Consider the following 21,343-nt stretch of genomic DNA (forward strand, 5'->3'; position numbering starts at 1 on the left):
TTATATAGGTTAAATACCTTTATTAAATATCAAACGTAATCATGATTAAGTTTTTAAATTATTTTTTTCTTGACTCTCGATGAAGCAGTTTGGGTGTTTAACTTCACTAATCTGATCCACATAAATCGGCGATTAAAGATCGAGACCTAAATCAGAGAACAAGAAGAAAGAAATGGCTGACATATTTATCATGAGAAGTTCAATATGACAACCTAGATGGCGATTCGAGTATTTATAGTGGTGGGGACGCTGTTAGTTATAGGCGCTGCTTTTGTTGGATCCGCCACCATAACGGATTACTTCGGAAATGAAGCATACGATAATGGCACAATATTATGGGCGTCCGTACCTGCGGGTACGAAATATAAAACAACGAATAGTTATAATGATGGAGGTCTGGGAGCCTTGTTTGCATTTGCCCGGAGTTTCATCAACACTATCCAATCAAAACCGTTCCCTTTCGGTACGTATCACTGAGCATGAATCTTTAACAAAACTGGTGATGATATGTTATCATAAAGTTAGTCGTTTAAAAAATTAAACAAAGTCGGAGTCTTTTATCGCTATAAAGAAATATAGTATAAATATATTCTAAATACAAATATGTATTATCAGTTCTAACATGTACCTTATGCTTGTATTTTCCTTTTGAAAAGTAAAAAAAATGTTAAAAAAGCGTTCTGAAATTGAGAGTACACAAAACAAAGAACTATATGCGGTATATTGCATATACTTGCCCCCACAAAAGTTAAATTTTGAAAACTTACTGAAATGTGCTGAATTCAATAAATTGTATGAGAAATATAAATTAACAGAACATATAAAAGTTTCAAAGCAGTTTATTCGCAATGTTTGTTTTTATGACGTCACAAACTAGTCCGATTTTATATCCTTTTTCAGAAAGAGGACAAAATGGAGAAATTTTCAACAATTTAAGCTTTAAAATTTATAGAGCGCAAGTTTGTTCAGGAACAATATTTACATATTTCATTGATATTATCATTCTACACATTACGTCAAAATATTGATCCTGAACACACATGCGCTCGGTGACTTTTACTAAAAATATCGACGAAATATGTACAAATAAAAAACTGAAATTTACGTCATGTTTGTGACGTCATTACGTACATATGACGTCATTACTTATGAAAATATTCAGTGATTTGAAGTCAGCATATACTCCTCTGTTTAAGATCTTAATTAAATATCCCTCCATCAAAGTTTGATTTGGGGGGCAAATATTGGTAAATACCCAATAAAGTTCTTTTGCATTTGAAAAAGTACATGAAGCAGCATCATTGAAATGAATTTTTTCACAAAGCTTACCAAAATGGAGATTAAGTAAGAAACAAATGTTAGAATTTCCAATAAAATTATTGTTTTTTCAAGTTTACCAATATTTATCATTTAGCACAATTGAAAAGTTTGTCATCTTTCAGATCTGATAAAGAAAATCATGAATGGTGAATTTGACATTGGTGGACAGTATATGGAGGTAAGATTACTTTTAGAGGAAATATGTGAACTTAACATTGTTGCAATTGAGTGCCTACCTGGAACAAACTTGAAGATCAGCTTAAGATACTCACCTACCACTCCCTTTTCATCTTTTTAATACCAATCACTATTCACAGTGTCGTATCGTGGCACTCACCTAGAGGGGGAAATTGATAGGTCCTATCGTGTTAAGATCCACTTGCATCGCAATTATATTTTCGCTTGTATCGTAAATTTTGATTGGCCTATTTCAGCTGATAAATTACGCCATGGGTTTTGGAATCTGCGTGGTTATTGGACTGTTGTACGTTGTATTTTTACCATTATGTGGCTGCTGCTTCTGTTGTTGTCGTTGCTGTGGTAACTGCGGTGGAGACATGAAAGCGGTAACTCTCATTTCAAAGCCAAATTATATATTCAAAACTTTGAAATTATACGATATTTTTTCTAACAAACACTTTATACGAGTGTAAGAATTAATAAGCAGTTTTATTATTTACCAAAGAGAGATGAATAATTCTGTAAACGTTAGCTGATTTGACGCTCACGGGAACACATGTTAATTTTGTCTGTACAAGGAAATTTTGTTTTTATCAAGTTGTAAACGTATATACATTTTAAAAACAAGCATGATATATAAATTAATTGTTTTTCAGGAATATGATGACAACGAAGATTGTAAAAGAATGGGATATGCGCAAGCTGTGTTTTTATTGGCCATTCTGATGACGTGAGATATTTCTCCAAATGTTATATGGATCAATACTTAATTAAAGTATTTTTTAAAAAATGCGAAGCAAACAAGTTTTTTGAGGTAAGCATTTCCGATGTACATTTTTTTTCTGGCTTCAGAGCCTCCGCTGGCTGCGTTTACGCCACAAACAGTCGTTTCACTCTGGCCCTGGATTACGCTGACGGCAACATCGCAGACAACCTAGATGATATCTATGCTTACTCCAAAAACATACAATCGGTAATTCTATTAACTTATAGACTAAAGTTTAATTAAGTTTAATTATATACTACGGAGACATTTTAATTTTCTCCTGGCAATACTATGGAAATGTGGGTTTTTGCCCGTAGATACTAGTAGATGTTTGATTTGAAATGTTCAGTGTGTGAAATGTAATATTTTGTCATTAAATTTACCGGTTTTATGCTTGTGCTACTTGCTAGAGATAATTAACCTACATATAGTATACTCGTGAGTTGAGAGTTCAGTTGCATGATGGTAATTATTTCTTAGCATGTAGTCATTATATTTTTCAGCAATTTCGATATATTGCCATTGATATGTACACGATCGTGGCAGATGCTATAATAAGGGACATTTCAGGTAAATTTCGCTTATTAAAAATATTTTTAAAGAATGTATTAAAATAAAGTAAAATTCTTGCCTGTTTTGAAATATCAGATCAGTTAAGAGAATATCTCGTATATCTATGTGAAAGGGGTATTCATTAAAAAAAAAGACAAAATGGAATTTGCATGGTTTTACAGGAATGGGAGCTGTCTTAACTTCAAAGATTTTTGCTGTGCTTGACATCGATCCTGTTATCAATGCTGTTTTAGCGCTTGACAAAAGTAAGTTATGTGTTTAAAAAAAGAGGAGGATTAAAAAAACGATTTTCTTTCTATTTATCTTCAGAACTGTAAATGTAACTTGTGTTTCGCTTGATATCTGTGAAACTTGATCTATGATAATTTAGAATCGTCATACAGTCGCACCCCGTTATTCCGGACGAATGAGTGTCCAAATATACCAGTATGAAACGTTCATAAGTCTTGAGCAAACTTGCATGGCAAGTATAAAAGTAATTCCCCGCAATGTCGGCCATGAATATGAGGCGTCCGGATTAATGAGATTCCACTGTAATTCTTAAATCGGTCTATTAAATGCATATTCATCAGTAAATAAAACCATATAATACAGATTTGAATGAGATTGATAACAACTTGGATACGGTCATCGCCGACAAGAATTCCCTGGTATCTGCAGCAAACACGCTGTCTTCCAGTCTGTCATCTCTAAAGTCAGGGATTGATTCCACAAAAACATCGTGTGCTAGCGACTGCACCCCAACCACTGCCTGCGACGGATTTGATACGTCACAGATGACGATGAACGCAGATTTCTCCGCGGTAAGTAGTCAGTACAATTCTTATAAACATGTAAATAAATAAATAAATATTTTGAAAAAAACGGTCGTTATAAAGGTCAGAGGACATGTTTGGTGTCTTCGAATAAATAAATATCAAAATTATTAGGTACATGTATTCCTATAGATTTGTTTCTTAAGACAAAGAAGAAAATCCATCCTATTAATTCAGAGAAAGAAAAAGTTCTTCATTCTTTGCCATTTTTTCAGAAATTAGGAATTTGGCAAAAACTAAGATATATCCTTAGGAAGTATTTTTTTTAAAAAAATCATTTTTTTTCAAAAAAAGAGAACAATAATTGTTCTCTGTTTGCGCACTTTAAAAAAATGCGCAAATTTCGAAATTCTTTGCATGATGAATAATGTAATGCGCAGTGGAGGCAGAAATTGACATCTATGACATGAAAAGTCCATACTATTCTCTCAAAAATAACAACAAAGAGTGGATATTTGAATATAATTACTTTTATCTTTTTTTTTTTTTTAAATTTATTGCTATGTCTAGCTTCCTGATTTATCATCAGTCCAAACCGCCATTAAGGATGTTGTGGCCAAAAACTTAACCAAAGTAGCTTTAGAGGTTTGTAATTTAAACTTATCAATAATCTGTCGTTTTTTTATTTTAAAAGACGTTTTTGAGCTAAATGTTTCCAAATTTTTGTCATTTACAAGCTTAAGGCTGCCAAGATGTGAAATAACAATATCCATTTCTTAACAGGCCAAGACTTCTTTAGACAATATGCAAGTTACAATAGATAGTGAAACGTCCTCAATACAATCTTGTAAGTCGAAAATTTTGCAATCCTCATAAAACTGAAGTTAATAAAAACGTATTATTGCTATTCGGAAATATTATAATTATGAATCTAGAATGGTGATATGTATTCTAATTCCTATCCACGTTTTCCTTAATTTCCTTATTTCAGCACTTCAATCGACCTTGGACACTTTCAAGTCTACATTAAACACCATGGTGGATAGTTTTCTGGCTCAAGTCAATGATGTAAACAGATGATATAGTTTGATTGATACCCGTCCTTTAAGAGAATTCTTCACTCATATTGTAACATTGTATCTAAACACAAATACAATAATTTTAAAATTTAAAAAGATTTAATTCGTAAAATGTGAAATAGAAAAAAAAATCTTTAAAAATAGAAATGAATTGCTTGAAATCATTGGTAAGCGATTCTTAATCACTGTGTTACATTATGTACTGTAAATTATTGTTTTTAGAAGGAAGTGGACTTTATTAATCTAAAACATAAACTTTCAGGCTTTCAATACACGAGAGTTGAAAACTTCCATGGGGAATTTCTTCAAATCTGCATTGGAATATGACGTATACAGGTAGATAACTGCTTTTTTATAATAGATATGCTATTCCGATTGACTAAACGAAGATGTAGAGAGCAAACATTTTACACTGAATTATTCTAAAGATACTCAAGAAAATTCTAAGATGCTGAACGACGCTAAAAATTGGATTTAAACAGCTAGGTTCTGTGTTTCATTTTATATATCAAAACAACGTAGAGGTGGAGTGTTCTCATTTCCTAAAACAAAATTTATCTTTAAGACTTTGGATATTAAAAACTGGTTTTGTGAAAATGGAAGCTATTGAATTTTTCAGTAAACAAGCGTATTTGACTGCCTTCAGCAAAAAAGATCAAAAAATGAGCATAGCCATCGTTCCAAAAGTTAAAACTGTTTTTATGATTTTAAGAAACACTCAAACAGTTCTAAATTCGGCAATCAGATTTTGGAACGCAGTTCGCAGTTCGCTATTCGCAATTCAAAAGTGAACTGCGTTCTAGAACGCAGTTCGCAATTCAAAATTTAAACATAAGCTGTGTGGTCTGAAATTTTTAGGGTGGGGTACTAGGGGTCAGATACCACTTCTGTGAAAAAATAGTGATGGTATCATCTCTAGTTTCCGAGATATGACACTGCAGTTTTTAGCCCTATATTATAATACTATACGAATAAACATCGGGCTCGGGGACATCGAAATCCCCTACCCTGGGATGTGAAATTCCGAGAGTGGGTTACAAGGTGTCAGATACCACATCTATGAAAAAATGGTGATGGTACCGTCTCTAGTTTCCGAGATATGGTACTGCAGTTTTTAGCCCTACATTATAATACTATACGAATAAACATCGGGCTCTGAAATTTTTAGGGTAGGGTACTAGGGGTCAGATGTCAGACACCACTTCTATGAAAAATTGGTGATGGTACCACCTCTAGCTTCTCAGATATGGCCCTGCAGTTTTTAGCCCTATATTATAATTCTATACGAATAAACATCGGGCTTGGGGACATCGAAGTCCCCTACCTTGGGGTCTGAAATTTCGAGGGTGGGTTACTAGGTGTCAGGTGGTACCATCTCTAGTTTCTGAGATATGGCACTGCAGTTTTTAGCCCTATATTATAATACTATACGAATAAACATCGGGCTCGGGGAAATCGAAATCCACTACCCTGGGGTGTAAAATTCCGAGAGTGGGTTACTAGGTGTCAGATACCACATCTATGAAAAAATGGTGATGGTAACGTCTATAGTTTCCGAGATATGGTACTGCAGTTTTTAGCCCTATATTATAATACTATACGAATAAACATCGGGCTCGGGGACATCGAAGTCCCCTACCCTGGGGTCTGAAGGTCCGAGGTTGGGTTACTATGTGTCAGATACCACATCTATGAAAAAATGGTGATGGTGCCATCTATAGTTTCCGAGATATGGCACTGCAGTTTTTAGCCCTATATTATAACACTATACGAAAAAAAACATCGGGCTTGGGGACGTGGATGTCCCTATGAAAAATTGGTGATGGTACCATCTCTAGTTTGATATGGCACTTCAGTTCTGAAATTTTGAACGTGGATGTCCCTTACTCTGGGGTCTGAAATTTTGAGGGTACGGTACTAGGTGTCAGATACCACTTCTTTGAAAAAATGGTGATGGTACCATTTGTAGTTTCCGAGATATGGCACTGCAGTTTTTAGCCCTATATTATAATACAATATGGCACTGTCTTAAATTTTGAGGGTTTTAGGGGTCAGATACCACTTCTATAAAAAAAAATGGTGATGGTACCTTCATTTAATATACGTATTATAATATTATACGAAAAAAACATCGGGCTTGGGGACGTGGATGTCCCTTACTCTGGGGTCTGAAATTTTTACGGTAAGGTGTCCCCCACTTCTGAAAAAATGGTGATGATAAATTTCGAGAGTGCAGTTTTTAGCCCTATATTAATTTACTATACTAATAAAAATCGGGCTAGGAGACATTTAAGTCCCCCACTCTGCGGTCTGAAATTTCGAGAGTGGATTATTAGGGGTCAGATATTACTTCTATGAAGAAATGGTTAGGTAGCATCTCTAGTTTCCGAGATATGACACTGCAATATTTAGCCCTATATTATAATACTATACGAATAAACATCGTGCTCCTGGACATCGAAGTCCCCTACCCTGGGGTCTGTAATTTTGAGGGTAGTGTACTAGGGGTCAGATACCACTTCTATGAAAAAATGGTGATGGTACCATCTCCAGTTTCCGAGATATGGCACTGCAGTTTTAAGCCCTATATTATAATACTATACGAATAAACATCGGGCTTGGGGACATCGAAATACCCTACCCTGGGGTGTGAAATTCCGAGAGTGGGTTACTAGGTGTCAGATACCACATCTGTGAAAAAATGGTGATGGTAACGTCTCTAGTTTCCGAGATAAGGCACTGCTTTTTTTAGCCCTATATTATAATACTAGTACTATACGAATAAACATCGGGCTCGGGGACATCGAAGTCCCCTATCTTGGGGTCTGAAATTTTGAGGGTGGGGTACTAGGTGTCAAATACCACTTCTTTGAAAAACTGGTGATGGTACCATTTCTAGTTTCCGAGATATGGCACTGCTGTTTTTAGCCCTATATTATAATACTATACGAATAAACATCGGGCTAGGAGACATTGAAGTCCCCTACCCCGGGGTCTGAAATTTTGTGGGTGGGGTACAAGTTAAATATCACACACCTGAGTTATTTTAACCATGCTGTTCCTTATCCCTTCTTTTGCTTGTTGTAACCCCACCCCTACATGTACCACCAAGGGTCATGATTTAGACAATCTACCATATGATGCTTGCATCTATGTTTCAGTTTATCTGGCCATGACGTTCTTGAGAAGAGTTTAAAGGATTTTCACATATATTTAATGCAAATTTTGATTCCCTATTCTGGCCTTGCACGACTGCCATGGGTTATAATTTGAACACTTTAGAGTCTCCAGCACCCTATTCTTGCCTTTTCGTGATTATCTCCGCTTGCAAGGGGACTTGGTCCTTTATTTTAATAATTTAATGTTTCCTTTAACCAAGGCTGCTCTCTATCAAATTTGGCTAAAATTGGTCCAGTGGTTCTTCAGAAGAAGTTGAATATATGAAAAGTTTGAGGACAGATAGACAGACGACGGACAACGGTGATCAGAAAAGCTCATGAGAAAGTAGGGGACTTCGATGTCCCTGAGCCCGATGTTTATTCGTATAGTAATATATAATAGGGCTAAAAACTGGAGGGCCATATCTCAGAAACTAGAGATGGTAGCATCACCATTTTTTCACAGAAGTGGTAACTGACCCCTAGTACCCCACCCACAAAATTTCAGACCCTGGGGTAGGGGACTTCGATGTCCCCGAGCCCGATGTTTATTCGTTTAGTAATATATAGTAGGGCTAAAAACTGGAGGGCCATATCTCAGAAACTGGAGATGGTACCATCACCATTTTTTCACAGAAGTGGTAACTGACCCCTAGTACCCCACCCACAAAATCTGAGATCCCGGGGTAGGGGACTTCGATGTCCCTGAGCCCGATGTTTATTCGTATAGTAATATATAGTAGGGCTAAAAACTGGAGGGCCATATCTCAGAAACTAGAGATGGTACCATCACCATTTTTTCACAGAAGTGGTAACTGACCCCTAGTACCCCACCCACAAAATCTGAGATCCTGGGGTAGGGGACTTCGATGTCCCCGAGCCCGATGTTTATTCGTATAGTAATATATAGTAGGGCTAAAAACTGGAGGGCCATATCTCAGAAACTAGAGATGGTACCATCACCATTTTTTCAAAGAAGTGGTAACTGACCCCTAGTACCCCACCCACAAAATCTGAGATCCCGGGGTAGGGGACTTCGATGTCCCCGAGCCCGATGTTTATTCGAATAGTAATATATAGTAGGGCTAAAAACTGGAGGGCCATATCTCAGAAACTAGAGATGGTACCATCACCATTTTTTCACAAAAGTGGTAACTGACCCCTAGTACCCCACCCACAAAATCTGAGATCCCGGGGTAGGGGACTTCGATGTCCCTGAGCCCGATGTTTATTCGTATAGTAATATATAGTAGGGCTAAAAACTGGAGGGCCATATCTCAGAAACTCGAGATGGTACCATCACCATTTTTTCACAGAAGTGGTAACTGACCCCTAGTACCCCACCCACAAAATTTCAGACCACACAGCGTTCTAGAACGCAGTTCACTTTTGAATTGCGAATAGCGAACTGCGTTCTAAAATTTGAACGCCTCTAAATTCTGCATTGTTAACTAGAAAAGAAATACAAAAGAACGATGTGTACTAAAACCAAGTAGTTTCAATTTTTAGAGATTCTTAGGGTCAAAATAGGTCTCAGGTGGCTCTTGCTCATTGGAATGTTTCAATCTGCAGCTGGTCACTTTAAAGAGCAATTGTCTAGATAAATACAGCATTATACATATGATTATTTTGAGGTTTCAATGGTCAATTATATAAAAGGATATTTTTTCAAGATATTCACATCTCATTATCACATTATTTGTTTGTGTAAATGTTTTGTTTCCTGAAACCAAAATCACATTCAAAAGTTAAGGATAAAAGATAGGAATGTTCTTTATCAAAATTGAAACAGGCAGTACTTCGGTTATGGCTTGATGGCGATTTTCTCCTTCATTCCCGTGTTACTGATCGTTGGTATCCTATGTGGATGCTGTTGCAAGAAAAAGGATGTCAAGCCGACACAGAGAGGGGGTTGTGAAAGTTGCGGAGGATGTTTGCTCATTTTGTAAGTCCCATTGGCTTACATGTAAAAGTATTCCCAAATCAAAATTATTTCAACGGAATTTGTATTCATTCTCTGCATAATTGTCTTTTGTAGCTGATTTAAAAATTTCCCTTTTCCATTTATCACTGTTTATAGAAAATTAGAATTTGTTATCATTCAAACCAAGTTAAAATTCGATAATTCATAATTTAATAGATATATATGCATGTAACTAATTTTTTAAAATGATAATACTGTATAATGAAGAGTAAAGAAATTGTTTACATGTAGACAAAACAAGCATTCTTTATTTTAACTTTCAGAGCTGTTGCCCTTATGTTTATCATTGGAGCCTTGTTGATGTTGCTGACAACTGTGGCATTCATGATCGGAGGAAACTTTGAGAAAATCTGTCAAACATTTTTTGACATGTCTATTTTCCGCGATGTAAGATTTAAAGGAAATTGTGTCTCACATAGAAATCATTTTGAAAAGAAATCAAGTATATTACTTAAGAAACAACAAAATGGTATGCATTTTACTTTCAATTAAAATCAGGATGGGTTGACGTGAAGCAAGAGTGTTCATAATTTTCACGGTCCGTGTATTTGTTTTTCCCACTGATTAATTTAAGACATACATGTAGTCTACAAATTGTGCCTTGGGGGAATAAGTAGTAATTTTTTTTTCATTTGATTTTAGTTTGTGGACCAGAATGGCATTCCAGGTTTTAACTTAGGACAAATGCTTTTGAACGATCCTAACGCTAATATTAGCTTGTACGCGACCTTTCTGTAAGTATTGATTGCTCTAGTATGTGTGAGAGAAAATCTTCACACTCAGGTGCTACATCTTGAGACCTCTAATAAGGGGTCACGTGGCACGTTAAAAACGAGGCATAAAAAAAACTGTACCCCTTGGTTTAGTCAGTGCATGTGTCTACTTTCATTAAGTGTCATTGCAAAATCATCTTAAGTGTACAGTAAAGGTTGTACAGTGAAGGTTGTTGTATTCGGATTTCATGTTTTTTTTAAATAATAAATACCTTATATCCGATAATTCTTTTTTACATATATACAAAAGTGTTGACGTAAAATCAGAATGAGTTTAGACAATCTTATAACTAGCTACTTTATCAAGATAATAATTTTAACTTTTCTGTTGCTTTAGAAAATATCTTGAAATTCTCGTACTTGTAGTTAAAAGAATTCAGAATCTAGATTCATATGTTAATGGTTTTTTTCTTAATTTAGTGGTTGTAGACTAAACAAAGCCCCATTTGAGCTTCTGCAGCTGAACCAAATTATTCCTATCGACAACTACCTTAATTACAGTCAGGTAAATAAACTCTATAATGCAAGAGAACTTAGAGAAGTACAGATTGTTTTATGCTAAGTGTTAGCAAGATTTATCTGCAAAATATTGAATGACCCTTTAATTTGCTAACTGTACAAAAAGTACATTATGAAAATAAAATTAATCAACTACGTATATGTACATCTTGAGCAATGATCAATGCCATTTTTTCACACTGTTTTGTTGACATTAAGAAATATTATAAATTTTAATAAGGATATCTATCTTTACGTTTGTAGTATATGGGTGACATTGACACCCAAATCAACCAAATAAGCAGTGCAGTTGATCTGTCGTCGTACAAGGTACTGACGCCGGACATGGAACAAAGTCTCAACGACTTCAAGAATTCCGGAATTGACAATATTAATTTTACTTCTATCAATCAGACGGTACGATTATTCCCCCCATTTTAATCATTAAATATCAAAGCACTTTAAGTAATAAAGTAAATATGAATTTAATTAAATGTTTTAAAACAAATGAATTTGTCTACTTGATTTGCAAGAAACGATGTAATGTTAACATCTGGCGTATTCCTTTTTAATTGTCAGAATGTCAAAGGAATTTAAAACTTCGGCTACTACATTCAGAATTTATTCATTTTCTCTTTCAAGTTTTGTTTTATTTATTTGTAAATGTTTTAGCTATCACAAAGTATTGTTACCATTGATCTGAATTCCATGATATCTGCAATGGAGGCCATAAGGGACAAATGTACTGGAACAAGTCGGGTAAGACTTTGTTTTATTTTATACTCGTCTTTGTATTATCTTCTTTTTTTCATTATTCGTATGAAAACTGCATACATACTGAATATGATATAAACTACTTCAGAACAATTGGATACAACACATCGATGACACAAAAACCATTCGAGACACGCACCTTCCCGCTGTTGAAACGGCAAAGGTGAGGCTGGTTCCTCTTTGACATCTTTGTTCAAATTTTCTATGTGATGAAACATTCGTAAATTTACGTCGTTTTGATTGAAGATTCGTAATTGTTTTGGATTTTAAACTGATGCAATGAAATTTTGGATCATCAATGTTTACATCTGAGCTTGGCATTGAAATTTTCAAATGTTTACATGTTCTTCTTATTGTAGACGACTCTACAAACATCCATGGGCCAACTAGAAGGATCTATTGGTGGTGTAACAGTAAGTCCATTTTTGGGTAAATAAAACAATGATGCTTGATCAAGAAGATGGCAAGAAATTGAATGTCCACCTGATTTTTTCTCTCAATTTGCTCTCAGTAGGGAATTTAAAACGGAGTCAATGTTCTCACTCTTGACTTTGACTTTGGAGTTTGACCTCTGAAAATCTTGACTTTGAGCTGCATTAAGGGGTATCATTGTTTTAGATTTTATAGATTGCGTACATAATTTTGTATCTTAAATAAAGTTGGGCGATTTGACATTTAGATAATTCAAGGTCTGAAAAGGATTTGGAATAAAAGTAGAACCGCTTTCTATTTATCTATGCTTTTGTATCTCCAAAATTAGCTGTTCGTTCTTGATTTTAAAAAAAATGCTTCTTGAATTACGATCAGCCATTTTGAATTTTTCTAAATTCGGTATCCGAAAGTCGTTTAAAAGATGTAAATTAATGCTTTAAAAGATTGTTTCCTGGAATTTAAGGATATATAACCCTTTGCAAGAATAAAATTATTACGTAAAACATTTCGATTATTGGGTGTGGTCTACAAACAAGTAGATGACTTTATCCTAACCAATTTTATTTTGTAGAAAACGCGACTTTATGAAATTTATAACAATTACAAACTTTGACTTGACTTCCTTCTGAAAAGTAAACTATGGATGAATTTGTATAAACATTTTATTATCTTTCAGAGTAAAATAGATAATGTTATAAGTACAGCACAGACAGCAGATAACCAGATTCAAACTAACGCCACAGCAGTCCTGACTGATGTAAGAATTTATAATAAAGATTTTCATTTTTTTTTTAGAAGTATATAATAGGTAAAGCTGCGGGCCAATATACTTTAATTTCATTGTTAATTGTATACAGAGTAATCTTACCTTAAAAAACAGTTCTAAGCATTAAAATATTCGTCTAGGTTATGTCACATTTCAGTTGAAGCAAAAAAGTAAGCTTAAGACCATAGTTTTTTTAAAGCAATAGATCTTTTTATATCTTTTAAAGTATTTCAAGCAAATGTCCTTCTTTTGAAAGACATCTACTTTCAGTTCCCTACAGGAAAAAACTAAAGAATTCCACCTTGTCTGTCCGACTGTTTATGATTGTACTTCGAAGACCAAGTTTTCATTAAGTTTCGCTTCGATATTTTTTCACTAAATTACATCCTATTTAATTTTTAGGAGGAGACCATACACATTTGTCGGCAATGACTAGGATTGGTTACACAAAACAATTAGAATGTTTTTTTTTTCTAATTTAAAGATATTTTTCAGGTGGCATTGACCTATAAAAACCTGATTTTAGGTTACATTGATTCCTACATAGAAAGAACACGATGGCTGGTAAGTCCAAACAGTAGTATTACTATAGGAAAATAACTGCAGATCTACAAATTATAATATTGTATAGATTATCATTATTCGTATGCAAATATCGGTATGTAATACTCTGTGCACTGCCGGTTCAAAATGTTAAAGTTGTCGATGTATCAGTCAGTGAAACCAACCATTATTTTCTAATTACAGATATTTAATGACCTTGCCAATTGCCTACCACTTTGGAATATGTACGAATCTTTTACTACAATGCTCTGTAGTTATACAGTTGATGCCCTGGTATGACCAATTCTTTATCTTTACTGGAACCTTAATAAAATCTCAAATTTATTATGCTCTTTGAACTGTTTTTTACTGTAATGCTTAAAACGTGATTTAATTTAGTTTTTTGTCTTAAAATTCTTTAGATATTATTTACATCAGCTTCATTTTTCGTTGACAAACTTAAAAGACTTGCCTTACTCAAGCCTTTTTTCTGTATATGGAACGAAAATAATCTAGATAGATGTTTGTCAAAGACTTTTTTCTATATAGATAGAATTGAAATAATCTAGATAGCTGTTAATTTATTTTCGGCAGAATGGATTTTGGTTTGGTACTGGTTGGGCTTTAGTTCTTTTTGTTCCGGTAATAATTACTTCCGTCAAACTGTCCAAATACTACCGGCGAATGAAAGAGTGCGAGGGATATGGAGAGTGAGTATTATATAGACAAAAACATGGGCTTCATTACACTTCACAAGAAATACAATTATTGGAATAATTTTTTTAGATGCTCTCTGTCTGAATTTTATATTTTCGTTATTATAGATGTTTGTTTTTTAAAAGGCATTTATATGAATTTTAAATAAAACTCACTTTTTAGTTCTACATAATTTATTTAACTTATTAAGATTAATAAAATATATTTGTAGTGACTCAGATGACGATGAAGATTTCAGGTAAATATGTTACTTATATTCTTTGCAAGATCAAAAATTATAATTATTTTAAGTTAAGTAGTAGGAAAATCAGATAATATTGTTGTTTTAAAACTCATGATTTCGCAGAGTACTAGAAATAACCTGTAAAGATACATTTTTTGGAATATTTTTTACATGTTAATATAGATTCGATCTATTTTTACATACAGTGACGACGACGATGACTATGATTATCCATCAAGGTAATTATTACACATGAATTAAAATGAATGAAAAAAGGGTTTTATATTATTTGTTCACATTTTTATGAATTAATATTAGAAAGAAATCCAGTGCTAGTGTATTTTATAGAAGAATTCAAAATTCACCAATTATATCCAATAGATTAAAAAAAAATTATTTAAAGAACAGGGTTGACTGTAATGGAATATGTATTTTAATTATTATAAGTCTACAAATTAACAAGTTTCTAAAGCATATCTTTCTTAGTATGTCCTTACATTGTTAATTGAGAATTGAATTATGACAGATCGTTATGATTTGCTAGGACTTTTAACTGAGAATGAATGCGATTGTTCATTATTAATTTGTTGTGTACTAAACGTGTTCAGGAAAGGAACAAAAAGAAGGGGTAAATACATGGATGTGAAATTTGTTAGAGTTGGATTACCTTTTTTATTGTTCTGATATGTATGTTGATTTTATAGTATAATCAATTTTCTTGTCAATAAAGCAAAATATACATGTATGCACTGGATCATACTATTATAATACTTAGATAACAAAAAATGTTTTATAACTTTAAAGGAGGTCAGGTACACGTATATAGAAAAGTATTCAATTCAGTCGAAAGTTTTTACTTTTTTGTTTGTTTTCTTAATAAAAAAAAATCCACAATTAATAAAATTCCACATGTTTGAAGTGTCCCTTTTGTTGCATCTTTTTTTTTTTTGTTTTTAGGTATAACCAAGTGTCGCCGTCCTAGACACCGATTTTCTTCGAGATTCAAATATACAGCTGTGAAATCTGAATCGAATTAATCAATATGATAATATGACTTCTGTAAGCCCGATCAAAAATTGATGGGGAAAGTGTGTATTTCATTAAAAACGAAAATGAAATGAAAATTGATTTCTTGTTTTTATCTGAAGAAGATTTATGAAAAATATCTAGGTTTCTACTTTTTTGTTTGAATAACGTGATAGGAAATATTTTATGATCAGGAATTAGATTAGGCTGATAAGTCTGTAGGTGAGTTATAGATAAAAGTAGTATAAATTGTTTTAAATATCTTTTTACTGCAAAAGAATAAGATTATTCCATTTTGAAAATTTTATCATATTTAGAATATTTCTGGTTAAATGAAAAATATTGTAGATTTGGTATTATGAAACTGTAACAATGAATTTAAATTGCTCATCATGCAGATGCAAGTGTCATCAATTATTAATTTTTATTGTCAACTTTTCTTTTTTAGATCTAGCAATTTACTGTTATATTTAATTATTCCCTGCAAATGGGAGCTCATGCGCAATTGCATTTTCTACGTACTAACAAATTCTTAAACAAGACAAGGTATTAATAAAATACGTTTTTGATATAATAGTTTTAACGGTCTTGTTTGAAGTCAGCAAATTGCAAATTCTATGAAAGTTTAGTACAATTATATTCATAATTCATTTAATCCATCGTTATGTCGAAGGATTACAAACGCTTTCCCGAAGATTCTTAGGTCATTATTTCCTCACTTATTTGTGCACAGGTTTTCCTGTTTACCCGATCATATGAAGGAGTACATGTACATGGTAGGTGTGACCTGTTGGCAGGGGACGTTACTAATATTTCTGATGTTTTAGAAAAGTTTCTTATTTGATTTGTTTTAATTTTGTATTGGTGCAGAGACTTTTTGCATTTGAATCCTAATCCTCGTACTATAGTTTATTCTTGATAATTTCCAAAATGATAAACAAATTATGCTTCCTAATAGGTAAATTTGGATTTTATACTTTTGAGAATAAACAAAGGTGATGAAAATATTTGTAATTGCATTAAAGGACTCAAAAAGAGATACAAAACAAACAAGAGGAATATTTTCCTTCCTTGATTGCACATCTTTGTCACAGTTATCCTTGATAGATGAGTACCAATTTTCTAATTTCGTGACATTTGAGTTTGACATGCCGTTTTAGAAAATATCACTTTCCCCATGTCAGCTACAATACGGGGCAACAATGTTTTACAAACGCATCTTGTTCTTTTTTCTTTCCTAAATGATCATGTGAATAATTTGATTAATCAAAACAAGATACAATGTAATGAAATGGTATATAATTTATTGGCATCACAACCAGATGTGAATTTTTAAAAAGACTCCGACACTTTCTGAAAGAGAAGAAAAGAGAGAGACAATTATTTTTCAGTATCAATATTTTTTTAAAGTGGCAGAAGCATTAAATGTACATATGTGAGTAATGTTTAAAAAATAGTTTTAAAGTATATTTAATTGTCAAACAAATATCATATGCACTATATATTAGGTGGCAGAAACTATTTTATTAAGATATTTTCTTCTTACGCTTTGGCATCTCTTTTTTTTTTTAATCAAAATATTTTGTACATGTCAGAACATTGATTCGTTTTATTTAACCCCTGCAATATTACACGTACATGCATGTAAAAGTTAAAGATAAGAGACATAAAACATTCATTATTATCATCTTGTTTATTGACAGTTTAATTTAATAGTTTGATTTGTTATTTGTTCTATGGTGAAAATAAATGGGTTTTTTTTCATTGCAACGAAAGAATGGTTCGAGGAATTCAAACCACCTTTTAATGGAACTTTTGTTCAATTAACATGTGTATAATTATACAATATTGACAATTATTTTTTTTAACAAAAGTAATAAGTAATGAAACATTAAATACGTACCTCTGGTTTTTCCAACCCTAGTCCAACTCGACACTTTCTGTCAATTTCACGATGGTGATTTTTAATCATCTCTTTAGGTTTCTGCTGCAAGGCAACATTGGCCTCTTCTGCACACTCTTTGACCTCAAAGACGCCTCCACAGCCCTTGAACACCCACCATTCTTTGCTATCCGCTCCGATTCCATATTTTTCTTCTTTGGGTTCACATTTATAGTACGAGTAGCGTTCTAAAAGTTTCACAGATTCAATAAAGGAGTTGTTGAAGCGTGTTTCTATCACAATAGGCTTTTTGAACATGCTATCGGCGCATAAAGGGTACCTTGCACATTCCACTGTAAAAAAGGGATAAAAATTAACATGTGGTAATAAAGTGTGCACATAAATCTCTGATTGTCTCTTTTTCTTTTAAATATATATTTATCACATGTTAACGCCCTATCCCAATTATATCACTCCTTGTATACTATATTATGTTTATGATAGTGCAATATTTTGCTTAAAATGTGTAATACTCTATATTTGAGTCCCCCTTTTTTGACCCCCATTTAACTTTGTTTTACTTCCTTTGTCATTTACTTTAATAAATTACATACTTCACTTCTACATGATATTATTTGTTTTTGCCTATCTTTAACAAAAAACAAAAAAAAACAAAAAACAAGCTCAGTCGTTTTGCAGGAGAACTAAGGAAATAAACATCATTTGAATACATGGAACATCTGATAGAAAGAATCTCCCCGGATTTGTGCTTGAATATGATTTTTATCCAAATCGTTGTGTGCTTTAATCCCCTAGACGAGGCTCGGAATAAAAAAGATACACGACTCATTGGATAAAAATCATATCCAAATCTTAGTATATATATATATATCTTAAGTATCAAACAACAGTTGATTAAAAAATCAATTCCCAATATGAATTCAATCTTATAATTATTTGTTATTACATTTATATCGTAAATTCATTGAAATTCAGCTAATTGAGAGAATAGCTTACATTGTGCTAGTGACATGCATATTGTAGCAGCGAGATAGAGTGCAACTCCAAAGAATCCAAAATAGTTTATCCTGTAAAAAATGAATAAAGTTACAACTGACAGTTCATTTTACCGTATTACAATTATTCAAAGAAGAATATAGTGAACATATGTACAAATGAACAAATTAAAAGAAGAAATAAGAATATTTTAAATGTTATATACATGTACATGTAATATTACTTTGCTGTAATACAATTTCTACTTAATGCTCATTCATATTTGCAGTCAATGTAAATTAATAGAAATGGAATATTTCGGAAAAGTCATGTTTTAACTCATAATAATAATAATATATATGAATTTATAAAGCGCTAATTTAATATAGTCTGAAGAAATAAGTATTTCCTTGGCATTGTAAAATTCAAAAAATCTAATAAAGAAAACAAATCCGGCAAAACTTCCACAAACAGGAAGTAGGAATTCCTCTGACTGATTATTCTTAAGACGAAGAAATATTGCCATTTTCATATGCAAAATTATGAAAAAATTATGAAAAATATTAGAATTGCTTAACTCCTTAACGTAGATGCATTTAAAAAAGAAAATATTGTGTAAAAGACATGTAGAATTGTCCTTTTAATTTTCATTTTTACGAGAAATGTATATAATTTATTTTAAGATTTGCTTATTTATAATAAGATGATTTTCTTTTTGCCCGCTGGCTGAGCCTAACGTTTTTGTCTTGTTGGACAGAAGAAATATTTGACCACAATGGGTTCGATGATTTATGGAACATGAAAATGTCAATCAATTTCGTACTAAGCAAAACATTGCAATACAACTTGTTCTTAAAACAAACGTTTATATTCTACAAAATATCGAATTATTGGTAAATTTTGCTGGATAAATCATGTCTAAATGTTAGGTAAAATACATCACGCACACAACACATTGCAGTAATTATTGGTTAATGCTTCCGGCATGGCTATTACAAAGGACATCGAATGACAAGACTTTATTATGCTTTACTCAAGGTAACTGATCGGGAATCATGATCTAAAAACGGCATTCGTCTTTTATCAAGTATCTCACAAGATTAATAATATATATTTGTAGAGAGGATAAGCAATTTATTCTCCTTATTATCTCCTTACGATTGATAGTTAGAAAATATCACTTCATGTATATACATGTACCGAATAATGCTTCCCCCTCATTATAAATTATCCTTTCTTTGTTAAATTATAAATATTAATAGATATTAATAATCGGCTAGATATGACAAAATATGCAAATTTACTGAACATGCTTAAGATTAGCAAAGTTTAATACCTTTCAATAAATTGATTCTAAATTTTAATTGTGAAACATGCAATCTATTTAAAAAGAGAGATAGAGAAAAAAAAAGAGAGAGAGCAGTGATTGATAAGTAATGGAAGAGTGGTGCAACATCTGGAAATGAGACGAGTTTAATTCCGAAGGTCTTGTGAATAAAATAAAATATATATTATTTTAGAATTTTAAAAGTGTCTCACATATTAAATATCCTTATTTAAACCATTATGTGGGTCAATTTCAGTAAAGGTAAAAAAAATTATTAAATTATTCATTAACCATATTAAATAAACATGATGTACGGTATATGAGAACAACTTTATTTAAAACATTTGTGCTCTATCTTAAAGATTCTCAACAAATGGACGTTTGTAATATACCTTATGTCTCGAACTTAAAATGGTAATATTATTAATTTTTGATTTAAAAACAACTGGGTTAGAGTGCCCTTTAAGAAAACGCTATGGAGTTACAAGTCACAAATAATAAATGAGTACATTAACTACATTGTTTTGTTAAGGTTTAAATGATTCGTTTTGGAATCCATGTTGAGGTATTTGAGTTCAAAAGGAAGAATCAGAATTATTTCTTAAGTTAGAAGGTTTCTTACAATATTGGATATTCTCATAACAAAGATATTACTTACCTTGCAGACGACATGTTTTAATATGGCTGAAGGCAACAACAGTAAAACACAAAAGAATGATGGGAGATGTATAAAAATATTCTTGTCCTGAGGTAATTCATGCGTGAAATGCACGTTCTTTATGCTTTGATTTTTGACGGCAGTTTTCAGAAATAAGGCAACTTTTTGTTAAAAAAAACAGTTCTGGACTATTTTTCTCCATGGAATTGTTGTAGTTCTAAAGCATGAAATGTCATTGTTCAAATCAGGTAATAAAAGCTTTATGTCAAATATAAATTTCTTTCGTATTTTAGTTAATAATTTCTGTCATGATTGCACATACGGACAGAGTTATTATATACATGAAACTATTGTCAACTTGATTCCTATAATTATCTCCCCATGGTTTGATGGGAATTTACTTATATAAAATATTTGAACGAAGAAATAATAGACTCTGTCAAATGACGATAAAAACCTAGGTCTGTAGGTATTTATACTGAGAATGTACGATATGTTTTCAGTACTTAGTATGGTTTCCAAACATGAGAATGGAATGGCTAAGCATTTCAACCCATTTTTTCTTAATAATGCAGTCATTTTAACACTTCCCCAGACTGTAAGTAAAATATTTACTGAATATATTATAGAAAATTAAATAAATGTTCAACCAAGCCTTTTCTGTAATCCTCACTAAGATATTGACAGTTATGAAGGAAAAACTTCAAGAATACTGTGCAACAATATATCCAAGAAGTGGTGTGAATCAGATGAGGATATCTAAAGAACTTTTGGACAATTTGAAATCACAAGATTTTACCATAATCAACATCTTAAATACTTACAACTTTTGAACTTTATACACAACCATTCCCCGCGATAAATTAAAGTCCAGGCTATTTGATATCGTTGGCAATAATTTGATTGCACACAC

At 32.5% G+C, this 21,343-nt stretch overlaps 2 protein-coding genes across 2 annotated transcripts; one reads left to right on the top strand and one right to left on the bottom strand.

Moving 5' to 3' along the window:
* The first annotated feature begins 216 nt into the window (after nt 1-216).
* LOC134265789 (prominin-1-A-like) lies at nt 217-15,620 on the top strand. The gene is made up of 27 exons (XM_062747999.1): nt 217-463; nt 1,443-1,498; nt 1,755-1,886; nt 2,157-2,230; nt 2,353-2,473; nt 2,770-2,836; nt 3,001-3,084; nt 3,434-3,642; nt 4,165-4,239; nt 4,378-4,441; nt 4,586-4,662; nt 4,936-5,009; nt 9,624-9,776; nt 10,079-10,202; nt 10,458-10,549; nt 11,009-11,093; nt 11,351-11,503; nt 11,759-11,845; nt 11,949-12,023; nt 12,220-12,273; nt 12,969-13,049; nt 13,554-13,622; nt 13,806-13,895; nt 14,196-14,311; nt 14,530-14,556; nt 14,748-14,780; nt 15,499-15,620. Exons 1-27 carry the CDS (start codon nt 217-219, stop codon nt 15,521-15,523), a joined length of 2,544 nt encoding a protein of 847 aa, XP_062603983.1. The 3' UTR covers nt 15,524-15,620.
* A 1,234-nt stretch (nt 15,621-16,854) lies between these two features.
* LOC134265784 (uncharacterized) lies at nt 16,855-20,513 on the bottom strand. The gene is made up of 4 exons (XM_062747996.1): nt 20,431-20,513; nt 18,467-18,537; nt 17,471-17,802; nt 16,855-16,920 (listed from the first exon to the last, which is right to left on the bottom strand). The coding sequence occupies exons 1-4, from the start codon at nt 20,442-20,444 to the stop codon at nt 16,900-16,902; spliced, it is 438 nt and encodes a 145-aa protein (XP_062603980.1). The 5' UTR covers nt 20,445-20,513; the 3' UTR covers nt 16,855-16,899.
* Nucleotides 20,514-21,343: the final 830 nt, after the last annotated feature.

Source organism: Saccostrea cucullata, unplaced genomic scaffold (assembly GCF_032062105.1).
Source record: "Saccostrea cucullata isolate Sc308-1 unplaced genomic scaffold, CSIRO_AGI_Scuc_v1 ctg1899, whole genome shotgun sequence".
In the NCBI taxonomy this organism is placed as follows: domain Eukaryota; kingdom Metazoa; phylum Mollusca; class Bivalvia; order Ostreida; family Ostreidae; genus Saccostrea; species Saccostrea cuccullata.

Coding starts and splice junctions, on each gene's coding strand:
- LOC134265789 (XM_062747999.1), top strand. CDS start 217: ATGGCGATTCGAGTATTTATAGTGGTGGGGACGCTGTTAGTTATAGGC. Junction 2,474..2,769: donor ACTCCAAAAACATACAATCG/GTAATTCTATTA, acceptor TATATTTTTCAG/CAATTTCGATATATTGCCAT. Junction 13,623..13,805: donor TAGAAAGAACACGATGGCTG/GTAAGTCCAAAC, acceptor TTCTAATTACAG/ATATTTAATGACCTTGCCAA.
- LOC134265784 (XM_062747996.1), bottom strand. Junction 17,803..18,466: donor ATGCATGTCACTAGCACAAT/GTAAGCTATTCT, acceptor CCTTTTTTACAG/TGGAATGTGCAAGGTACCCT. Junction 16,921..17,470: donor TAGGGTTGGAAAAACCAGAG/GTACGTATTTAA, acceptor CTTCTCTTTCAG/AAAGTGTCGGAGTCTTTTTA.